This window comes from Hesperophylax consimilis, chromosome 9 (assembly GCF_061612785.1).
Source record: "Hesperophylax consimilis isolate HC1 chromosome 9, BYU_Hcon_1.0, whole genome shotgun sequence".
NCBI lineage: Eukaryota > Metazoa > Arthropoda > Insecta > Trichoptera > Limnephilidae > Hesperophylax > Hesperophylax consimilis.
In genome coordinates, this window is record NC_142844.1 from 9,575,791 (window position 1) to 9,597,902 (window position 22,112).

Genomic DNA, 22,112 nt, shown 5'->3' on the forward strand with positions numbered 1-22,112 from the left:
CTACACTACTTCTTAGCTAAGCAGCAAACCAGAACTTGAATTTTAAGGCGCAATTGACTCGCGCCTACCAAAACACGATCCCGCAATCTACACTACTTCTTAGCTAAGCAGCAAACCAGAACTTGAATTTTAAGGCGCAATTGACTCGCGCCTACCAAAACACGATCCCGCAATCTACACTACTTCTTAGCTAAGCAGCAAACCAGAACTTGAATTTTAAGGCGCAATTGACTCGCGCCTACCAAAACACGATCCCGCAATCTACACTACTTCTTAGCTAAGCAGCAAACCAGAACTTGAATTTTAAGGCGCAATTTGTGGAAATGATAACAACAATATAAGACTAGTGCTGCCATCTATGTATTTAATATGTAAACTTATATGAAATAAATGACAGTCTATTCTCCATCTTTGATCAAACAGCGTTTCATTACAGGTTATGGGCCGTTCGCTTATAAATCTTCGCGATTTTGTTGTTTTTTTTGTTTGACCAGTATAAAAAACACGATTACAAAACGCGATTGAACTGTGTCGTGACGGATTGTTATAATAAAAGTGTACAACTTTAGTATATCGCAGTTTAAAAATGTCGGCGAACTATCTTGTCAACGTACCCAAGCTAACGGGACGTGATAATTACGACATATGGTGTTTTGCGGCACAGAATTTTTTAATCCTCGAAGGCATGAAGCATTGTGTGCAGCCAGAAGTCGGGATTGAAATAAAACCTGCAGATGATGCAAAAACTAAAGCAAAATTGATTATGACAATCGACTCGTCTTTATATGTTCACGTAAAAGATGCTACATCCAGTAAAGAGTTATGGGATAAATTAAAAAAAAATATTCGACGACAACGGATTTTCACGGAGAATAAGTTTGCTGAGAAATTTAATTTCGATTCGCCGAGAGAATTGCAGTTCGATGACGTCTTATGTGACGCAGATTATCGATACAGCACAGAAGCTTTCAGGAACGGGATTCGAAATTAATGACACATGGACAGCATCATTGCTACTCGCTGGTTTGCCAGATCGTTTCTCGCCGATGGTTATGGCATTAGAACATTCAGGAATTCCTATAATGACAGACTCCATAAAAACAAAATTGTTAGATATGGATTCAGCAAGTCATGACGGGAGTGAAGTTAGCGGAGCTTTAGCAATTCGTTCAACTTCAAAGTACAAAGGAAAAAATAATACGAATATGTCTATGGCCAGCAAAAGTTATGTTGGCAGCAATGGCAGCACTGGCTTATCAAAGTCAAACGTCAACAAGCATATAAAGTGCTACAGATGTAAACAAATCGGGCATTACAAGAACCAGTGTACAAATACAGAAAATAACTTGTCAAATCAGATAAATAAGGATCGAATGCAGTCTAATGCGTTTAGCGCAGTGTTCCTGAGTGGAAATTTTAACAAAGACGATTGGTATATCGACTCGGGCGCGAGTGTACATCTGACAGCAAATGAAAGTTGGATTATAAATGCGCAGTATGAACAAGAAAAAATAATTATTGTCGCAAACAGTGAAAAGGTGTCAGTATTGTGTTCTGGCGATGTAAAAACCATGACTAAAACAGATAATCATGAGTATGACATCATGGTGAAAAACGTATATTGTGTACCAAGTCTAACAACGAATTTATTATCTGTTAGCCAACTGATTATGAAAGGCAACCGTGTATCTTTCACTGGAAATGGTTGTTCAGTTTATAATAAAAATAACGAGTTGGTTGCTACGGCAGTGTTGGTCAATGGAGTATATAAAGTGAATTTGCTAAAACAAGACTGTTTAGCAGCATCAGTTGTGTCAGGAATGACTTGGCATCGAAGGTTAGGACACATAAACAAAGATTATTTGAATCAGATGGAAAAAGCTGTGCATGGTATGTCACTTGATAAAAAAGTTGACATAAGCAAATCTTCATGCACAACATGTTGTGAAGGCAAACAATGCCGGTTACCTTTTAAGAGCAGTGGCCAACGAAGCAGTAATCTCCTAGATATTGTGCACACAGACATATGTGGGCCTATGGAGAATGTGTCTATGGGCGGCTCGAGATACTTCTTGTTATTTGTTGACGATCATAGTAGGATGACATTTGTTTATTTCTTAAAACACAAAAATCAGGCTTTGAAGTATTTCAAGATTTTTAAAGCTCAGGTGGAAAATCAAACAAAAAAAAACAATCAAACTATTAAGGAGTGACAACGGACTGGAGTATTGCAATAAAGAATTTGATGATTTCCTGAATAGTGCCGGTGTGATTCATCAGAAAAGCAACCCTTACACCCCACAACAGAATGGATTGTGTGAACGATTTAATCGCACAATAGTTGAAAAAGCAAGATGTCTACTTTTTGATGCAAACTTAGGCAAAGAGTTCTGGGGTGAGGCCACCAATACGGCAGTGTACCTGCAGAATCGGATTGTGGCAGCGGCATTGGAAAATAAAACTCCATATGAGTTGTGGACTGGCTCCAAACCGGATATAAGTCATATCAGAGTTTTCGGTAGCACTGTGATGGTCCATGTAGCTAAAGAAAAGCGAAAGAAGTGGGATAAGAAAACAACCAAATGTATTCTCATAGGATATCCAGATAATATAAAAGGATATAGGGTCTTCAATCCAGAAACAAGGAATGTAACGACTAGTAGAGATGTGATCATCATTGAGAAGGAATCAAAATCTGAAAATTTAATGGAAGTGCAAGGTCAGAATATTGATTCAGTGGGGGATAGTAAGGAACTTGATGATACAGAACAATGTGGTCAGAATGTTGATTCAGTGGGGGATAGTAAGGAACTTGATGATACAGAACAATGTGAAATTGAACCTGTGCCTAGTCAAGAACACTCAAGTTTCATGGACAATTTTATAGATAATGATGAAACATATTATGTTCCCAGTGATTATGAAGATGCAGACAGTGAGAAAGAAAGCCCGCAGTGCCGACCTAACCGGGAGAGGAAGATTCCAGAGAGGTATGGGTTATCAAATCTGTGCGTTGACAGTGAAACATATGATAATGCGGCTGGTTTGTCTCTGCATGACGCTTTAAATGGACCAGAAAAAGAACAGTGGGAGTTGGCTATAACAGAAGAGTTGCAGTGTTTCAAAGACAATGATGCGTGGGAGTTAAGTGATGCTCCAAAAGATGGAAGAGTTGTACAGTGCAAGTGGGTGCTTCGTAAAAAGTATGATAGTGAAAATAAAGTCCGCTTTCGTGCACGTTTAGTGGCAAAAGGTTTTTCACAAGTTGAAGGTGTGGACTTTACAGAAACATTTTCTCCTGTAGTGAGACATACTACATTAAGATTACTTTTTGCATTGTCAGTACAACTAAATTTGAAAACAGCACATCTTGATGTAACAACGGCTTTCTTGAATGGTACACTTGAGGAAACTGTTTACATGCAAATACCAAAAGGTTTTTCTGAAAAAACACAAAATGGTCAAGTACTTAAATTAAAAAAGGCCATTTACGGGCTTAAACAATCCTCAAGAGCTTGGTATAAAAAAGTAGATGAATGTTTGTTAAGCATAGGTTATATTAGATCTAAAATAGAACCATGTATGTATACAAAAATGAAAGATCAGTTTAAAACTATTGTCGCATTGTTTGTAGATAATTTTTTTGTTTTTTCAAATGATACTAATGAAACTAAGCATTTAAAGGATGTCTTAACAAGTCATTTCAAAATAAAAGATTTAGGAGAAATAAAGAAATGTCTGGGTGTTAACATAACTGTTAACAAATCTAAGCAAACAATAATATTAAGTCAGAAAGATTATATTGATCAGCTGTTGCATAAGTTTAATATGAGCCAAAGTAAACCTGGAGAGAGTCCAATGGAAACAAAGTTAAATGTGTCAAAAAATGAACATTGTGTTGGTAATTTTCCATATCAACAAATAATTGGATGTCTTATGTATTTAGCGGTTCTAACCAGACCGGACATTGCATATACGGTTGGTTTTTTAAGCCAATTTAATAATTGTTATTCCAAAGAACATTGTTCTTATGTAAAAAGGTTATTGAGATACCTAATATGTACTAAAGATTATGGTTTAAAGTATTCCGCTAGTGGAAGCTCAATATTAAAAGGGTTTGTAGATGCTGATTGGGGCGGAAACATTATAGATAGGAGGTCATACACTGGAATTTGTTTTACTTTATCTGGTTGTGTTATATCTTGGGAAACAAAAAAACGGAATACTGTTGCACTATCTAGTAGTGAGGCTGAATATATGGCCATCACCGAAGCCTGCAAAGAAGCAATTTATTTGAGAAATTTACAATATGAAATAACTCAAAAAATGTATACTATTGATATTTTCAATGACAATCAGAGTGCGCAAAAGTTAACAGCAAATCCAGTTTTTCATAAGCGCACCAAACATATTGATATTAAATATCATTTTTGTAGAGAATGTGTAGCAAATAATATTGTAAATGTTAAGTATTTGCCAACAGCTGAAATGCCTGCTGATTTGTTCACCAAAAGTTTGGGTTCCACAAAACATTATGAATTTTTGGATAAACTAGGTGTGCAAATTGTTTAATTTAATTGTATTTATATTGTTAGTTATAGTGGGGGTGTTGAAATGATAACAACAATATAAGACTAGTGCTGCCATCTATGTATTTAATATGTAAACTTATATGAAATAAATGACAGTCTATTCTCCATCTTTGATCAAACAGCGTTTCATTACACAATTGACTCGCGCCTACCAAAACACGATCCCGCAATCTTCACTAGTTCCTAGCTAAGTAGCAAACCAGAACTCGAATTGTAAGGCGCAATCAACTCGCGCCTACCAAAACACGATCCCGCAATCTACACTACTTCTTAGCTAAGCAGCAAACCAGAACTTGGATTTTAAGGCGCAATTGACTCGCGCCTACCAAAACACGATCCCGCAATCTACACTACTTCTTAGCTAAGCAGCAAACCAGAACTTGAATTTTAAGGCGCAATTGACTCGCGCCTACCAAAACACGATCCCGCAATCTACACTACTTCTTAGCTAAGCAGCAAACCAGAACTTGAATTTTAAGGCGCAATTGACTCGCGCCTACCAAAACACGATCCCGCAATCTACACTACTTCTTAGCTAAGCAGCAAACCAGAACTTGAATTTTAAGGCGCAATTGACTCGCGCCTACCAAAACACGATCCCGCAATCTACACTACTTCTTAGCTAAGCAGCAAACCAGAACTTGAATTTTAAGGCACAATCAACTCGCGCCTACCAAAACACGATCCCGCAATCTTCACTACTTCTTAGCTAAGCAGCAAACCAGAACTCGAATTGTAAGGCGCAATCAACTCGCGCCTACCAAAACACGATCCCGCAATCTACACTACTTCTTAGCTAAGCAGCAAACCAGAACTTGAATTTTAAGGCGCAATTGACTCGCGCCTACCAAAACACGATCCCGCAATCTACACTACTTCTTAGCTAAGCAGCAAACCAGAACTTGAATTTTAAGGCGCAATTGACTCGCGCCTACCAAAACACGATCCCGCAATCTACACTACTTCTTAGCTAAGCAGCAAACCAGAACTTGAATTTTAAGGCGCAATTGACTCGCGCCTACCAAAACACGATCCCGCAATCTACACTACTTCTTAGCTAAGCAGCAAACCAGAACTTGAATTTTAAGGCGCAATTGACTCGCGCCTACCAAAACACGATCCCGCAATCTTCACTACTTCTTAGCTAAGCAGCAAACCAGAACACGAATTTTAAGGCGCAATTGCTCGCGCCTACCAAAACACTATCCCGCAAAACGCTCGCTCCTCATCTACGCAACAACTCGTGCCGTCTCTGTCTGTTTTGAACAGAGTTGTAATAATTGTTAGCGCGTCTGATCAACATCTGATAGCACGTAACGTAAAAAGGTGCGAAAGTATTTAATTTTCAAATTTCGCTTTTATCGCAAACAAAATGCAGATTTCGCTTTTATCGCATCTATTTCGTAAAAACGAAATTTACGTACCCCTAATTATAATACCGTTTTGAAATAAATAAAAAAACAAAACGTTATAATTTTTTTTCTAAAGCAATTCAATAAGAAATTCCCACCATCTGTAGAAAAGTATGATTTTAAGGAGACCCTAGTATAAGGTATTTTCTTGTCATTGACCAAAACTACATCCAACGAAATAGTGTATGTGCAGTTTCCATAGATTGCATACTCAAAAACCAAAATGTGAAAAATTCGGTGAGCCCTTCACAATAATATTAAAAACATAAAATGTTGTTATCTTGATAATCTGCCAGTTAAGAAGTTCTCAGGCCCAAAGGACTCGGCTGGCCGACAGGCAGAATCCTTTGCCATTTGCTACGGATTAGAGCAATTAGTTCAGGAGCCTACAAGGGTTCCTGATGTCCAGACTCACCGCTCCAATCTGTTAGACCTATTCTTAACTACTGTGCCACATGGTTATAAGATTGACGTCACAGCGCCTCTGGGATCATCCGACCACTGCCTAGTGACGATGATCCCCGTTAGCCTCAGACCAACCAATAAGAGGCTGAGGAGAAAAGTGTGGCACTATAGGTCAGCAGATTGGTTCGGTATGCGGGCCCATTTCAACGCTTTTCCGTGGTCAGCTGTTTGTTTTCGGACTTCGGACCCTTCAAGATGTGCCCAGGAGATTGTTGAAGTCATCAAATCGGCGATGGATGGCTTCATACAATCGACTACTAAAGAAACTGGTGTGGGCTCAAAGCCGTGGTTCAGTCGACAATGCTCCGAAGCAGTTCGACGAAAAAACGCGGCTTACCGAGCCTACAACACATCTCGAACGCCCGAAAGCAGATCAGCATACAACAAATCGGCAAAGGAATGCAAGAGAATCATTAATAGGTCAAAATTCGAACACGACCTGCAGATCAGCAAAAAGCTGGCTGCCTGCCCGCATGGCAGCAGAGCATTCTGGTCGCTTGCGGGCTCAATAGGTCGAAATTTTTGCAAACCCAGTTTGCCACCTCTTACCAGACCTGACGGCTCACTAGCAAACACCGCCACCGAAAAGGCTAACCTATTAGGGAAAATGTTTGCGGAAAACTCGACCCTCGACGACGGGGGTGCTGTTCCACCGTCGGTTCCTCACTGCGGCTTCTATATGAAAAAGCTGAGGATCCGGCATCGGGATGTACTCCACGTCATACGGGGGCTCGATGTTAACAAAGCTAGTGGACCTGATGGAATACCTGCCCTGGTATTGCAGAGGTGTGCTGCTGAAATAGTTCCAGTTTTGACAAAGCTCTTCAAAATGTCCCTGAATTGTGGCACTGTGCCCTCAGGTTGAAAAAAAACGGTAATTCACCCTATTCCCAAGAAAGGTGACCGCTCCAACCCGGCCAACTACCGCCCCATAGCGATCACATCAGTTCTGTCCAAAGTGATGGAACGTGTGATCAACGACAAACTGCTCACATACCTCGAGAAGAACAAAATTATCAACGACCGTCAATACGGATTCCGGCGGAACCGCTCGTGCGGTGATCTTCTCGCGTATGTGACGCATGTTTGGGGGCGGTGCCTGGAACGTCACGGTGAGACCCAAACGGTCGCACTAGACTTATCCAAGGCCTTTGACCGGGTCTGGCACCGAGTACTTGTCAACAAATTGCATTCTTACGGACTTCCCGCATCCCTGTGTACGTGGATTGCTGACTTTTTAAGGGATAGGTCGATTCAGGCGGTTGCTGACGGTTTCACCTCTTCCTCGCACTCCATAAATGCTGGCGTCCCACAGGGATCGGTTCTGTCTCCGACTTTGTTTTTGTTGCACATCAATGACCTTTTGACATGTGCACCGATTCATTGTTACGCGGATGACAGTACAGTTCATGATAGCTTTTTGTTTGACAAGCCCCCAAAGGGCACACAAACTCCAACGGCTCGGAGGGCTTTGAAGCAGAGAATGGACGGTTATCTCGAGAGTATTTCCTCCTGGGGTAAAAATAATCGCGTCGAATTTAATGTTTCAAAGACCCAATCCTGTCTGATTACGTCTAAAAGGGATCCAAATGATAATCTAGTCTCCTTCAACGGAAGCAATCTTCCGAACAGGCCTTCCATTGATATGCTCGGTGTAACTATAAGTGACCAGCTCAGGTACGGGGGCTCCATCGAAGCCAGAGTAAAGTTGGCCTCTCAGAAGCTGGGCGTACTGTACAGGGCCCGCAGATACTTTAATAGTACACAACTGCTCACCCTGTACAAATCGCAAGTGCGCCCTACTGTCGAATTTGGCAGCCATCTCTGGTCTGGAGCCCCAAAATACCTGAAAAAAAACCCTTGACTCTGTGCAGAAATGGGCGGTCCGTTTGATAGATTCCCCAATCTTAACAAACGGACTGCAATCTTTAGAGCACAGGCGTCAGGTATGTATGCTGTCCTTGTTCTATCGGTATTACAATGGAAGATGCTCTGAGGAACTAGCGTCATTGATCCCTTCGGCACCGGTGCGTAGTCGGGATACACGCCAAACGCGCGCCCAACATTTGTACACAGTTGACACTTGTCACATGAGAACGGGTCGCTTCTACGATTCGTTCTTAAGTTCAACAGCTCGGCTGTGGAACGAACTGCCGGCCTCTGTGTTTCCTCCCTCCTACAACATGGGACTCTTCAAGACCCATGTTCACTCCTTCCTCTCCACAAAAAGACCCTCCACACAGCATCCCCCAAAGATGACATAGGCCCTGAGGGAAATTATTTTCTTCAGGGCCTCCTGTGTGGAGTAAATATAAAAAAAAAAAATAAAAAAAAGTTAGTTACCTACTTTCGAAAACAGCACAAAAATTCATTTTTTTAATTAAGTACTTTAAAAAAGTTTAAAATTATTTTTTTATAAATAGACATCGCAGTTTTATTATCAGAACTTCACTTTGAGGTTATATAATCATCAAAAATACTAATTTCGGTTTTGGTGTTGTGGGTCTGACTGTGATTTAACTCCGGCTCAATGAACTCGGATTTGTGTTGACTTCCATTGTCATTTTCAAAATTGGAACCAATGAATGCGTATGCTCACTGAGAAGTTTCTGGGAAAAAACCAGAAACTTTTCTGTGCCTTTGTAGATCTACAAAAAGCATACGACCGAGTCGACAGGAAAAAGCTATGGAAGGTGTTGTCCAAGTATGGAGTGAATACGAATCTGACTCAGGCAATTGCGTCTCTGTATGAGGGAAGCGTTGCATGTGTTAGGGTAAACGGTGGTTTGATATCACAAAAGGTGTTAAACAAGGCTGCGTTATGTCACCGTGGTTATTCAATCTGTACATGGATAATTGTATGCAAGAATTGAAAGAGGTGGGATTGGGCGCGAATTTGAATAATTTGAAAGTATGTTGCTTCTTGTATGCTGATGATGCGGTGCTGATTGCTAATAGTATAGATGATCTGCAGTCTCTCGTGTCTAAGACAGAGGGGGATTTGCCCTTAGGCCTATGTAGGCCCGGGCCTAGGGCGGCCAGATATTAGGGGCGGCCAATCGTGACAAAAAAGTCACAGATGATAACAAGTGTATGAAAGGTTTTAGGTGGTACGCCTGCTTTTTGAATGTGTAAGAGCGAGATGACAGATCGATTTTTCAATATTTTGTATTTTTTTTAAAGTGTAATATCCTTGTCAAATGTATTTTATGTGTCTGTACTTCCCGTAATGAGTTTCATCTCAACTCATTGGGAATAATGTGTTACTTACCATGTTTTTTGTAATACATTATAAATAAATAAATGTATAAAAGATGATGGATGCATCTGCTCGCTCTCTTTTCCCAACCGACAGCTAAGAAGATAGTAGTAGACAATCCGTGAATAAACATTCTATCCGCACACGCGTTCTATTATTGAGTACCACCAAGTCTGTATATAACAACAAGAAATTACTTCCTAAATACCTAAATATTCTACGTACAAAATAGCGATATGCAAGAGCGTGTTCACACACAGCACACAGCGCGCCCCCACGTCCCGCAGCCGCCCTCGCCACACCTATCATGCTCCGTCGCTCGCCCGCTCGCGTATTTCCAATCTCTACCGTGATTCAGTTGCGCTAGTGACTGAACCGCGTTAGGTATTGTTTTGCATAATAGCGTGTTTACACACAGAGCTATAATATGCGTGGGATGGCGTATTTCAGCATATCGCTCGCCATACTTTCCAATTTGGAATGTACGGCGAGCGATATGCCGAAATACGCCATCCCACGCATATTATAGCTCTGTGTGAACACGCTCTTAATCACCTTACAAAAGCTATAATAAATAAATAAATCAGAGATTATAAAATAATACAGCTGAAAGCCGCCAAGAGGCTTGTTCGTTCTTTTCTCTACTCCAAGAGCTGTATAATTTCTTTGCAGCATCAACTCAGCGTTGGGAACTCCTACAAGCCCATTTCACCGTCAAAAGTCTATCAACGACTCGTTGGTCAGCTCGTGCAAATGCATGCAAAAGTTTACGCGAATCGTGGCATGAAATCCATAAAGGTACTTATACATTTTATTGGCGAAATGCGATATAATTTCGATGATTTCGAAAACCAAGCCAAAAAACTGTCCTTTTTACAGGAATATGAAAGAGATTTTCGACGCGATCGAAAGCCTAAGCTACTTCCTGGCGAGAATAATACAGGTGAAGAGATGCAACAAAAAAACGGCCGCGAAAATTTCAGAATCGCTACTTTTTTAGAAATAATCGATTCCTTATAAGCAGAACTAAAAAAACGACTGGGTGCTTACAAATCACTTTATGATAAATTTAATTTTATTACTCGATTGACAAAACTGAGCCCGTCTGAAGTCGAAGAAAAGGCAAAATCATTGCAAATGATTGATTCTAGTGATTTAGAAGCCCATTTTTCAGAAGAATGTCTCCATTTTCGTGCTCACTGCAGTGTGAAAAATAAGGATAGAAACAATGCTGTCAGTTTGTTAAAATGGTTACGAACTGAAGATCTTCAAACCATTTATCCAAACGTGGATATTGCTCTTCGAATGTGTGTGTGTACTCCCGCCAGTAACTGTTCTGGAGAACGATCATTTTCTTGTTTACGACGTGTAAAAAATTATTTACGCACAACAATGGCGGAGCAAAGGCTGAACAATCTTGCTTTGCTTAACATAGAAGCAGATTTTTTAAGGAAATTGGATTGCGAAGATCTAATTAATGATTTTGCTGCACTTAAGTGCAGACGAGAATTGTAACTGCCAGATTTTTGTTTGAGTTCAGTTTTTTTTTATGTTAGATAATGCTTTACGTAAATTTTTTTACCAACGTTTTAATTTGTATTTTAAGTTTAGTTATTATATTCGAATATGTACCTTAAGTTGATTTTTATTTAAAAGAGGTGCTGATTTATTTTATTTGTTTGGAGACTTAATAATAACTTTTTATCCAGCCCGTATCTGGCAACCCTAATTGTAACTGTGAAACACTTATATATTATTGTATGAGAATAAACCTGAAACTAGTTAAATAAATTAAACCTAAAACTGTTTTAAATGTTTTATTCAAATCCTTGAAACCTTAGAAAGTATTACAAACTAGCAGCTATTATAGTTAACTAAATTTCTGAATCGATTTCGATAAAAATTGTCAATAAAGTAAATTCATTATGTAGTCTATAGTCTATATCAGGGGTCTCCAAACAACGGCCCGCCAATGTCATCAATCCGGCCTGCGAAAATCGACAATTATACAGTAATTGAACTAGCGAATTTAGCAAGCGTATTTTTTTACATTAATTCCACACAGGAGGCTTTGAGGAAAATATTTTCCATCACGACCTATGTCATCTTAGGTGATGCTGTGTGGAGGGTCTTTTTAAGGAAGGGAAGGATAGGAAGTTCTGAAAAGGAAAATGTATGAGGGGTGGGTAGGAATCTGGGGATTAGTGTGTCCAGGAGTGACATACGTATGAATACATCCCTCCAACTGCGGTGCAAGGCGATGGGTCAAGATAGTCCGGCTGGAAAGGTCAAAAGTCCTCCCTCACCCAGTCTCTCTCGATCCGGCCCGCCACGCAGCAGGTGGGCAGACGTATCCGCCGCCAAGACCTGGAAAAATCTCACCCCATGAACCATGAATGATAATGGCAGGAAAATTAAAACGGTTTTGACCCTAGGAACTTACTGAAAAGTTTGGATACTCCTGGTCAATATGATGGGTACTGAAAAAGGGGCGGCTACATGCTCTGGGGCCTAGGGCGGCCAAGACTGCAAATCCGCCTCTGGTCTAAGATGAACGAATTATGCATGAAGAATGAGTTAATTATGAATATAAGTAAGTCTAAAGTAATGGTGTTTGAAAGAGAGAGTACGAAAACAGTGTGCAATATAATTGTGAAAGAAGAATACTTGGAGCAGGTGGATGAGTTTGTGTATTTAGGAAGTATGTTTACGAGAGATGGGAAGGCTGACAGAGATATTGAAAGAAAGGTAAATGCAGGTAATTCCGTTAATGGAGGACTGAACGCAGTTGGCGCTAACAAAAAATTGTCCAAAGAAGCGAAGTTAGCAGTCCACAACGGAGTGCTGGTACCTACCTTGATGTATGGAAGTGAGGCATGGAACTGGCAAAGAAAGGATGAAAGTAGATTAAATGCTGTTGAAATGAGATCCCTGAGGCGTATGTGTGGTAAAACCATGTTTGATCGTGTGAGTAATGTGGAGATCCGCAAAGAGTGCAAGGCTGATGTAAGCGTAATGAGTAAGATTAAGAAAGGGACGCTTAGATGGTTTGGGCATGTAGAGCGAATGAGCGAAGATAGGAGTGTAAGGAGGATATATGATGCAAATGTGAATGGTAGCAGAAGTCGGGGACGCCTGAGGAAGACATGGCACGATCAAGTGAATCAGATACTCGAGTCGGGCCATGTCAAGAGTCAGAATAAAAGAAGAGTATGTATGAGACGATGTATGAATGTGAATGAGGCAAGAAGTGTGTGCCAAGACTGAGTTGTTTGGCGGTCCGTCCTCTCTGCCTACCCCTGCGGAGAAATGGCGTGATAGTTAGTTAGTTAGGAACCAATGAAACTAGTATGTCAAGAATTCAGACAAGCGATAAAATACCTATGTAGCAATTATGTTATGTTTTAAAAATATATATGTATTTAAATTCTAGACCTATTTAAAATGTGTATTTCTTGTTTAAATTTCATACCGCAAAGGCTCAGGTGAAAAAAAAGAGAATAAGCAATACATTTTTGGCAAGAAATTGGCCTAAAAAGTTATTAATTTACCAGAACATTTATCTCGACAACGATTTTGTGATTTTTCAAGGGCCTGAGTTTTTTAGTTAGCATGTAATTATTATAACTGGTAATACAATCTCATGTATTATACTTTTATTTCTTCTTGGAGCTTAAAAAAGTGTGTTTATCTGAAGTGACGATGACCAGTCAGGTAAGAATGTTTTCTATATCAGTCTGTAAAAAAAAAATAGACAGAGTTAGGAAAACATAATTGTACAGATCCCTTAAGGTGATTTTTCACACAAACAGCGTTATACAAATTATCCTATATTATATTATTATTATTATTACATGTGCAATAAACTTCTATTAACTCCTCCAGAATTTTGTTAGCCATTGTTTATGTGTACTAAGCACACTTACATTTTCAAAATTGGTACCGAGTCAATATAAGCACATCGTCCAGCGGGTCGGTAAGCAATCGGCATAAACCGAGTGCTGTAAGACCCTTTGCAGATAACATAATATATTTGTTATAGTAAGTTAACGTTCTGCAGCTCAGGTCAGTGTGGAACTTTTCTGCGCAGGGAATTCCAGCATTAAGTTTACGTAGATGGCTTTCCGGCCCGTGGGACGACAGGTTTAAATTAATATTTCAAAAGAATAAAACACAATAATTATTATGATAATTTAGCCTAAAATGTATTTCCTTTTATGTAAGTACTTTTATTAAAAGATGTTCCAAATAGTTTTTTGTAAATATTTCCAGACTTCCAATAACACGTTTTGCAACTCCGCAACTCATTTAAAATGTGAGGCCATTTTCAAAAGTCGAACTAATGTATATGTGGAATGAAATGGATTAAATCAAATAATATTTGATTCCTAACTAAGCGCTTGCCCCACATTTTAATAAATACGGTCAGGATTGCCACGGAACAAGTGCATTAAAAAGAATTTAGCTGATTATATTTAAGTTTATAATGATAATATTTGTTTTTATAGAAAAAATAACAAACATGAAAAAAAAAATATTTTTTTGTATTATCAGTTTTTTTTTTAATCCTTTAAATTCCCAATTAGCTTCAATTAGACGGGTTATTTAAGAATAACATTTCATTAAAGATTTGCAGAAATGTGAAACAAAAAATATTTACAAACTGTTCACACAATATATTTTGTTGGGATGAGTGTGAATGGACTTTATTATTGAGAAAGCACAAATAATTACAATTTAAAGTTGTAATTTTCGCTAGCGTGACCTCAAAAGTGAATCAATTCTTATATTTTGGGAATCAAATTAATAAGGAGACGACATTTAAACAATCTTGATAATATAATTTAAATAATTAATTTATGTAAACAAAAGAGTCACTGCGTTGAAACATGATTCAGTTACGTCTGAAAATATTCGTTAATATTTTACACAAAATATATTAATGTTTTTTGTACTAATAGATGCGGAAAAGAATAAGTAACAATTTAACATATAATGCTTATATAAAAAATACAGAAATATTTTCATATTTGTACTGAGAAATCGTCAGAAACTTCCGTGTTGAGTCGAATTAAGCCGCAGGCTCCACTCCTGGTGGTGCCCTTCCGTCAACTCCTTTAAGTTTCAGCTTTGCAACCATACTCCCCCCAGAGCCCGAAAGCTTTGTTTTCCCGCGAGCTGCCCACCGGGTTAAAATTATGAAACTTTGACACTTGAACAACTTATAATTATATGTACCAGGATTATCGCTCTAAAATCTTTAGTAAAAGAAAGTCCAATTCAGTTATTAGACGGAGAAAAGGTTTTATTTCTATAGCTATAACTAGTTGACCTACCCCGGCATTGCTCGACTTTTCTCTACTTTCTATAAATATAATATGCATGTATTTTATATAAGTATATATAAAAAACCTTCCGGAAGAAATTCTATAAAAGATAGTGAAAACCCTATCAAAATCTGTTGCGTAGTTTGGAACTAAGCGCACAGACAAGACACGGATAGTGAATTTATTTTAGCATAATCTATATATATAAAATGCTAAAAAAATAAATAGAAGAGTATCTCAGGACAGTTTTATTTGGTCCAAGGCAAGCGAGTGGATATTAACAAAATTTCTAAGTTTTCATCTTAGTTAAAGTTACATCCGGATTTTTCATAGGTAACAACTATAGTATATAAATAATACCAAGCATAATCGTGATCAACATGATTTATTTATAAATTACAGTTCGTAATATTACATCATAACTCAAAATAATACAAAAAAATTAAGGTAGAAACAAACAATTAAGACAGGGAAAGATGTTTATTATAATTTATTAACTAATCTAAAACAGATCATTGTATTACAGATCACAGGTTCCATTTAAGGCGCTGTTCAGATTAATTTAGACTTCCAATTATTAGTTAATTTGGTTGGTATATTATCAAACAATGGCGGACATTCTCCATTGTTTTATTTGAAGCCAAATTTAGAGGAAAGAACACCTATTCAGTCAAATGCGTATCTAATATATTGAATACTTCAATCGCTTCAAACACGCGGCATTTCAACTGAATAAGGCTTGGTTTAACATTAACAAATGGAAGAAATAGAACTGCCATTTGCAGCTCATCAAAATTGATGACAGATCCAAACCACGGGAGCAACATTTGGCTGAATTGTGACATGCAAGCTACCAAATGTATAACTGTAGCAACTAATGCCTTTATAAAATTGAAAGGTAAATAATCCTCAGTAGTATAAAGTAAATAATGGCGAATTAACACGGAATGATTAGTATTCTTGCGACAGTGCCTTGCTGGCGGCGGCACTAGTCTTGGTGTTGGTCTTCTTGGGCAGCAGAATAGCGTTAATGTTGGGCAACACGCCTCCCTCAGCGATGGTCACTCCCGTCAGCAGCTTGTTCAGCTCCTCATCATTGCGCACGGCCAGCTGTACGTGGCGGGGGCCTATTCTGCAACACACATTCACACTCATTTAATATGGTGTTGGACATTGGAAAAATATCAGGAGAGGGCAAAAATGAGACATTACAAACTTAGTTAGATAAAGAACATTAAACATAAATCAACCTGGTTTTCTTATTATCTCTGGCAGCATTCCCTGCAAGTTCTAGAACCTCGGCCACTAGATACTCAAGGACTGCGCCCAGGTAGACGGGGGAGCCTGCGCCCACTCTCTCGGCATAGTTCCCTTTCCTCAGCAGACGGTGGATGCGCCCCACAGGGAACTGGAGCCCTGCGCGGTTACTGCGGGACTTCGCTTTCGCCTTAGCCTTACCTGCAATGGAGGGGTTTATTCAATGAGTACATCTCTAATAATCATTGAAAATGTCATTACATGGATTTAGCATGTTTATTGTGACAACGTAAAATGCAAATTTGAAAATATCTCCACGTTCAGTAAGCTTTGCAATAAATAGTGTGAATAAATAACAATAGGTGGATACAATTGCATCGAGATTTTACTCGAAACATGACGGACAAGTAACCTAACAAACACGATATAACCAACAACAACAATCAACATTATTCACCTTCGGATAGTATCGATGTACAGTAATAATAACTCAATTTGGTGTACAGGTTGTTTGATAAACAAACTACATTTTTTTAACGGTGACTGACTAATCTTTTTACACAGCATTTCAAAAAGCGTATTTCAGCCAAAAGAGTAAAAAGTTGACTTACCTCCGCCGCCACGGCCGGACATTTTTAATTTGAAGGGTAAAGTAGCAACAACGACAACAGAGAGGATTCTAAGAATCCTAAGTAAATAATATTGCAGACGAAATTAGATCGAGTCAAATCGAGCGACGCCAATACAATGGTTTGACAGAAAAGACAAATGACAACGGCGAAAAACACGCCACACAAGCCGCCGGGTTTCGCGCCTTTTGACGAACTTTAGGTGTTGCCACTGGAGAGTTTTTACTCGGACGAATGACCTACCCGGCCACGAAATTAAAAATGCGCAGAGCATAGATTTTTTGAAATTATAATTTATTTCTCCATAATATAATATAATATCATTGTCTGCTTAGAACATATTACCTTAATAAGAAATACTACGGTTAACAATTTCGTTAAAAATTCTATTGTATCTCGGAGAAGTTCCGTAACAACCCCCCCCCCCATGGATTTCAAATATTTTGTGGGGAGCACTCATTTTGAATTTTTTTTGTAGGAAATTATGTTTTAAAGAAATTCTCTAACAACCGTCAGGTATTCAGTGGCCCGCCAGTGATTCAAAATCGTCAATTTCGCCTAACTGTTAAAAAGGTTGGGCAGCCTTGCTCTAGCTCAATTAATCCGATTAGCATGACTTAAACCGAATGGGATCGCAACATAAACAAAAAAAATTATTACAAAAAAAGAAAAATTAATAAGTAGGTATAGACAAAACGATCACGATAGCACACAAACCTAAACCCTAGCAGCGGCATGAACTTTAGATTCAAATAAATTACAGCAGTGTGTAGTATTGTAATGTAAAAATGATTACTTAAAAATTATTTAAAAATCCATTTGTATTTATACAAAAAAAACTTTTATAAACTCAAACAAAAGAAACAAAAAGTAACGAAGATGTCTAAAAAAAATTTAAAAATATATTATTTTCATTTAAAAGATACCAACAAGTGAATTATTAATTTATTTATTGAAGGACAATATAAAATTGTTCATAAATTATTTTCTGTGCTACGCAGAACATATTAAATTGATTTATATATTTTAGGAAAAGTTGACAGCAAATCTTTAATTATACAACGAAACAATAATAATATAATTAATTATGCCAATTATAAACTTTCCACTGATGAATAGTTAATGGTAAGGTAAACAATGTCATAGAGATGTTCTCTTAAATTAATTTCTTGTAATTTACTTTATAATAAAAATATAAATATCTAATTGTTCCGGTATCTGGTTAGGTATTATTTTATTTTCTTTGGAAAATATTTTTTGAGAAGAGACAGTATTATTTTGCCCCTCTGTTACTAATTGTTTATTACATTTTCCTGACTTTTCATTCTTATGAATTAGTTAAGTAGGTACTGTCATTTTATTTTATTATTTGTGGTTGCGGAAAGGAAGATGTTTGAATTAAAAATATTTTACTAACTTTTTCGCAAGTATATTTTAATGTGAAAAATATTATTTGTGTTATGATATCTGAGAACTTATTTAAAAAAATTTTGATGTCAATCATGAAGGAATATTTTTTCATTCAAGGTTTTAATCATTATAGACCCCGTTGTCATGGATGCTATTTGATTGTTAGATGTTATATTTATGTTTTATCTTACTTTTAATTCTTTCAATGATGACAAACACATAATCAAATGGATAGTGAAAATAATAAAGAAAAGGAGAATGATGCTGAGAATACTGAATCAAAACAAGTAGAAGATGGAGGTCATAAAGCTCCACCTACTGATGTCGCTGCTGCAGAAACAGTTAAAAATGACGAAGAAAAGAAAGTTGCAGTTGAGGCTAAAACAGAAGATGTTTCTAAACAGATTGAAGGTGAAGCTAAACCCGATGTTGCCAAGAAAGATGAAGTTGAACATGCACTTGATGATTTTGAAGAAAAAGAAGTTGAAATTGTACCAGTTATAGTACAAGAAGAAGAAGATGTTCGGAGTGAAGATGAAGAGAGTGTTATAACAGATGTATATGATGAAGAAGATTTCAAGTCAACGGCTTTATTGAGTCCTCACTCAACAATACCAATTGATATATTTGAACCAATGTATCCTTTTTGAATAATGATCAGATTTGATAATGATATTATATTATTAATAATTTCTGCAGTATGGTTTTTTTTTCATCTCATATTCTGCTTCAATCTTTATATGCACAAATTACCATTGAAATAACACTTAAGGCGAGACAATACCCTAAAATAAAGTCAGAATCTTAACAAAGTAAGTGAAGCAGCCGTCAGAGAAATATGCGACGCGCTGCCCTGGTGTATTGAGAGACCTGCTGTTGAATTTACCTTATTAAAACCCTAAAATAAAGTGGGAATATTAACGGCATATGTGATGAAGTTGTGTGAAAGCAATATTCGGCCTGCTGTAATTGACGGACCTACGGTCAACTTTGCCATAGCAGGCCAAGAAAATCGAGCTCTCCGTGGGATTTATTTGAATTATTTCTGATGAACTTATTAATAAAATCTCAAATGTTTCTAGAGGGATCCTTCGGGAAGTTACTTATGCATCATCTAGAAAAATAAAATCTGGTGCATAGAGGTAATTTTACAGTTGGAAAACGTTTTTTAAAATATTCAAACTGTTTTTCATAAAATATTTGAGTTTCTGTTTTTATTAATCTTAAATGTAAATAACATATCTGTATGGATCCCTTTAGAAACATTTGAGATTTTAGTAACACGTTCGTCAGAAATAATTAAAATGTGAGCATCGAGGAAACCCCCGTTATTATTCTGTCACATTAATTTAATGATAATTACTAAAAGAAACAATTAATTACGTAAAGCATTAAAGTTTCAATTTAGTTCAAATTAATACACCTACTCTATATTTCCCTTGTCGAGTTTGTGTCATGTTTTGCAATAGGAATACCAGTTACTCCAGCAAATGTCACATTATGCTAACAAGATTTAACATGGACTTGACAAACTCAGCTTTTAAAAGTTTTTACCAAAAATATGAATTTAAATACACGTTTTACAACATCTCCCGACGTAAACAGTTGTTTTTATAGAAATGTTGAGACAAAGCTTTGTTTGTGTTAAAATTGAAGTTTTATCCTAGAATTTTACCTTCAGCTCTATCCGTGTATTTCACAAAATTAATATCTTTTCCTTAACATCAATACAGACACTCGTATGGTTATGATTGTCAGCACCATTACAACCTCTGTGCCTGTGACCAGTTCGTTGTGGCATGGGCAGCCGGCTCCTACATCACATTCTACAACATCAAAACTAAAACCATTTCCTTTCGAAGGAGTTCAACCGGGGGTTCCATCGGTCATATTACGGTAACATCAATGTTATATATTTCTATGCACTAGATACAGTGGAGAACTGCGGTAATCATTTTCACTAATCTATTGTAATAATATTATGTGTTTAGAAAAACCCTAAATTCAGTCACATAGCAGTGGGGGAGGGTGGTCTTCTCTGGGCCTCCCCTATTATAATAATATACCAATGGCCTTCCATGGCCATGGTAGCAGCCTTACGGGAGGGAACAAAACATTCATATGCCAACTTAGATTACAGGTAAACGCAACCAATTTACTTATAATACGAATAGCAGTGGTCCATCCTTCTTTGGAATTTTTCATTGTAGTTGTTGATGGAGTATGACTGATAAAAATAATTAAATGCAGAAAAGTTATTTCATCAAAAGATACCTGGTAAAGAATTTTTGTGAATTTACTGTGATAAGTCACACCGAGGTATCAATCATAAAATTTTGTTTTCACGTAGAATTTTTATAAATATTATATTTTTCTTTACTAATGTCTCCTATTACAGTATTCTTGCATATAGCAACAAACTGAAAGTGAGATATAATTAATATTCCATTCCAAAATTATGAAGTCCATCAAGCTGAACAATCAGCATCATAAGATAATAGCAGCACCAATTTATTATTTATTATGTAAAAATATATATACTGTGTCACAGCGCGGAGTTCAAACCCGAAGCCTTGTGTACAAAAGACTAATGAGTATAGCAGAATGCTGTTAAATATTATTTATTGTTTGTTTAGTTCTGTACAGAAAACATAATACCATCGTTATTTTTCAAATATCATCGTTGCGCTTTCAAAAGCGGCTATTTAATTGTTCCTACAATACTCATTCAAACATTGTTTTTTGACGAATTCGAATAGAAAACTGGGAAGTTTTTTTTCTTCCTCTGTAAAATTTGGTAAAACTCACATCCGGTCTTGGAAGCTAAACGACGATATGTTTTTGACTCTCCAATTAGGAAGATTTTTCTGTTTCAGTTATATTTTTAAGTGATTTTTTACTTTGTGCATATTAAGTGACTTTTTCCTAGTCCGGACGGAAACCTTTTGGCTTCCGTGGGCGGTCCACCAGATTACAATTTGACCATTTGGGATTGGCAGAAACACAGAATCATGCTTCAGACCAGTGCATTCTCATACACTGTGAACAATGTGCAGTTCTCTCCTTATATTCCTGGACAACTTACTACAAGTGGTAAAGCTAAATACTAATTAATTAATAATGTACTTTCCCACTTCTGCTTTACGGAATATAATATAAACATATGTTATCTTAATCAAGGGTATAACATTAAAAAGAAAGTACAGCGAACTTTACAACAAGCTTCGTACGGACTACTCAGCCGTATCAATTAACTCTTTGCACGCGGCCGTATCAACTGTTGTTACGGCAAAAAGTCTATACTCACACGCGGCTGTATCAACAGTTGATACGGAAACTTTGACGGCCGATATTCCCGCTCTCTTTCGTCATAAATGTATTTTTTGCTCACTTGGACATTCGTAGAACTATCACGATGCTGACATCTACAAGAATTTCTCAAAAATAAAATTGTATTTCATAAAAAAAGATCGATAATCAAGTGCGCCTCTTCGCGCCTTTTAGTCCTTTAGTTTACATTTTTGTCAACGGATGGCGTTAGTACTAGTATGTCATTCATAACTTTTCATAACTAAAAATGATAAGTGATCATGGTGTCCCACTTGTGTTTATCAATGCAGTGGCCTAAGTACACACACGCCGAGTGAATGGCGGGACCGCATTCAAAAATACGGTACGTCTTTGTATGAAATTTTATGTTTTTGTTTTTATAAACATCTAAGAGTGTTGACACACGAGGATTTATTTTCATATTGTGGAGA

At 37.4% G+C, this 22,112-nt stretch overlaps 2 protein-coding genes across 2 annotated transcripts in view; one reads left to right on the plus strand and one right to left on the minus strand.

Annotated features, from left to right (window-relative positions):
- Positions 1–15,423: 15,423 nt before the first annotated feature.
- LOC149420880 (histone H2A-like) lies at positions 15,424–17,146 on the minus strand. The gene is made up of 3 exons (XM_089635261.1): positions 16,924–17,146; positions 16,306–16,513; positions 15,424–16,187 (listed from the first exon to the last, which is right to left on the minus strand). The coding sequence occupies exons 1-3, from the start codon at positions 16,943–16,945 to the stop codon at positions 16,007–16,009; spliced, it is 411 nt and encodes a 136-aa protein (XP_089491387.1). The 5' UTR covers positions 16,946–17,146; the 3' UTR covers positions 15,424–16,006.
- Positions 17,147–18,510: 1,364 nt separating this feature from the next.
- The window catches only part of LOC149420881 (cilia- and flagella-associated protein 44), a 37,564-nt gene continuing 33,962 nt past the window's right edge, over positions 18,511–22,112 (plus strand). The window contains exons 1-4 of the mRNA XM_089635139.1: positions 18,511–18,988; positions 20,085–20,247; positions 20,343–20,491; positions 21,281–21,444. Of these exons, the coding sequence (XP_089491265.1) occupies positions 18,579–18,988; positions 20,085–20,247; positions 20,343–20,491; positions 21,281–21,444 (886 nt within the window). The 5' untranslated portion in view covers positions 18,511–18,578. The remainder of the gene's footprint in view (positions 18,989–20,084; positions 20,248–20,342; positions 20,492–21,280; positions 21,445–22,112) is intronic.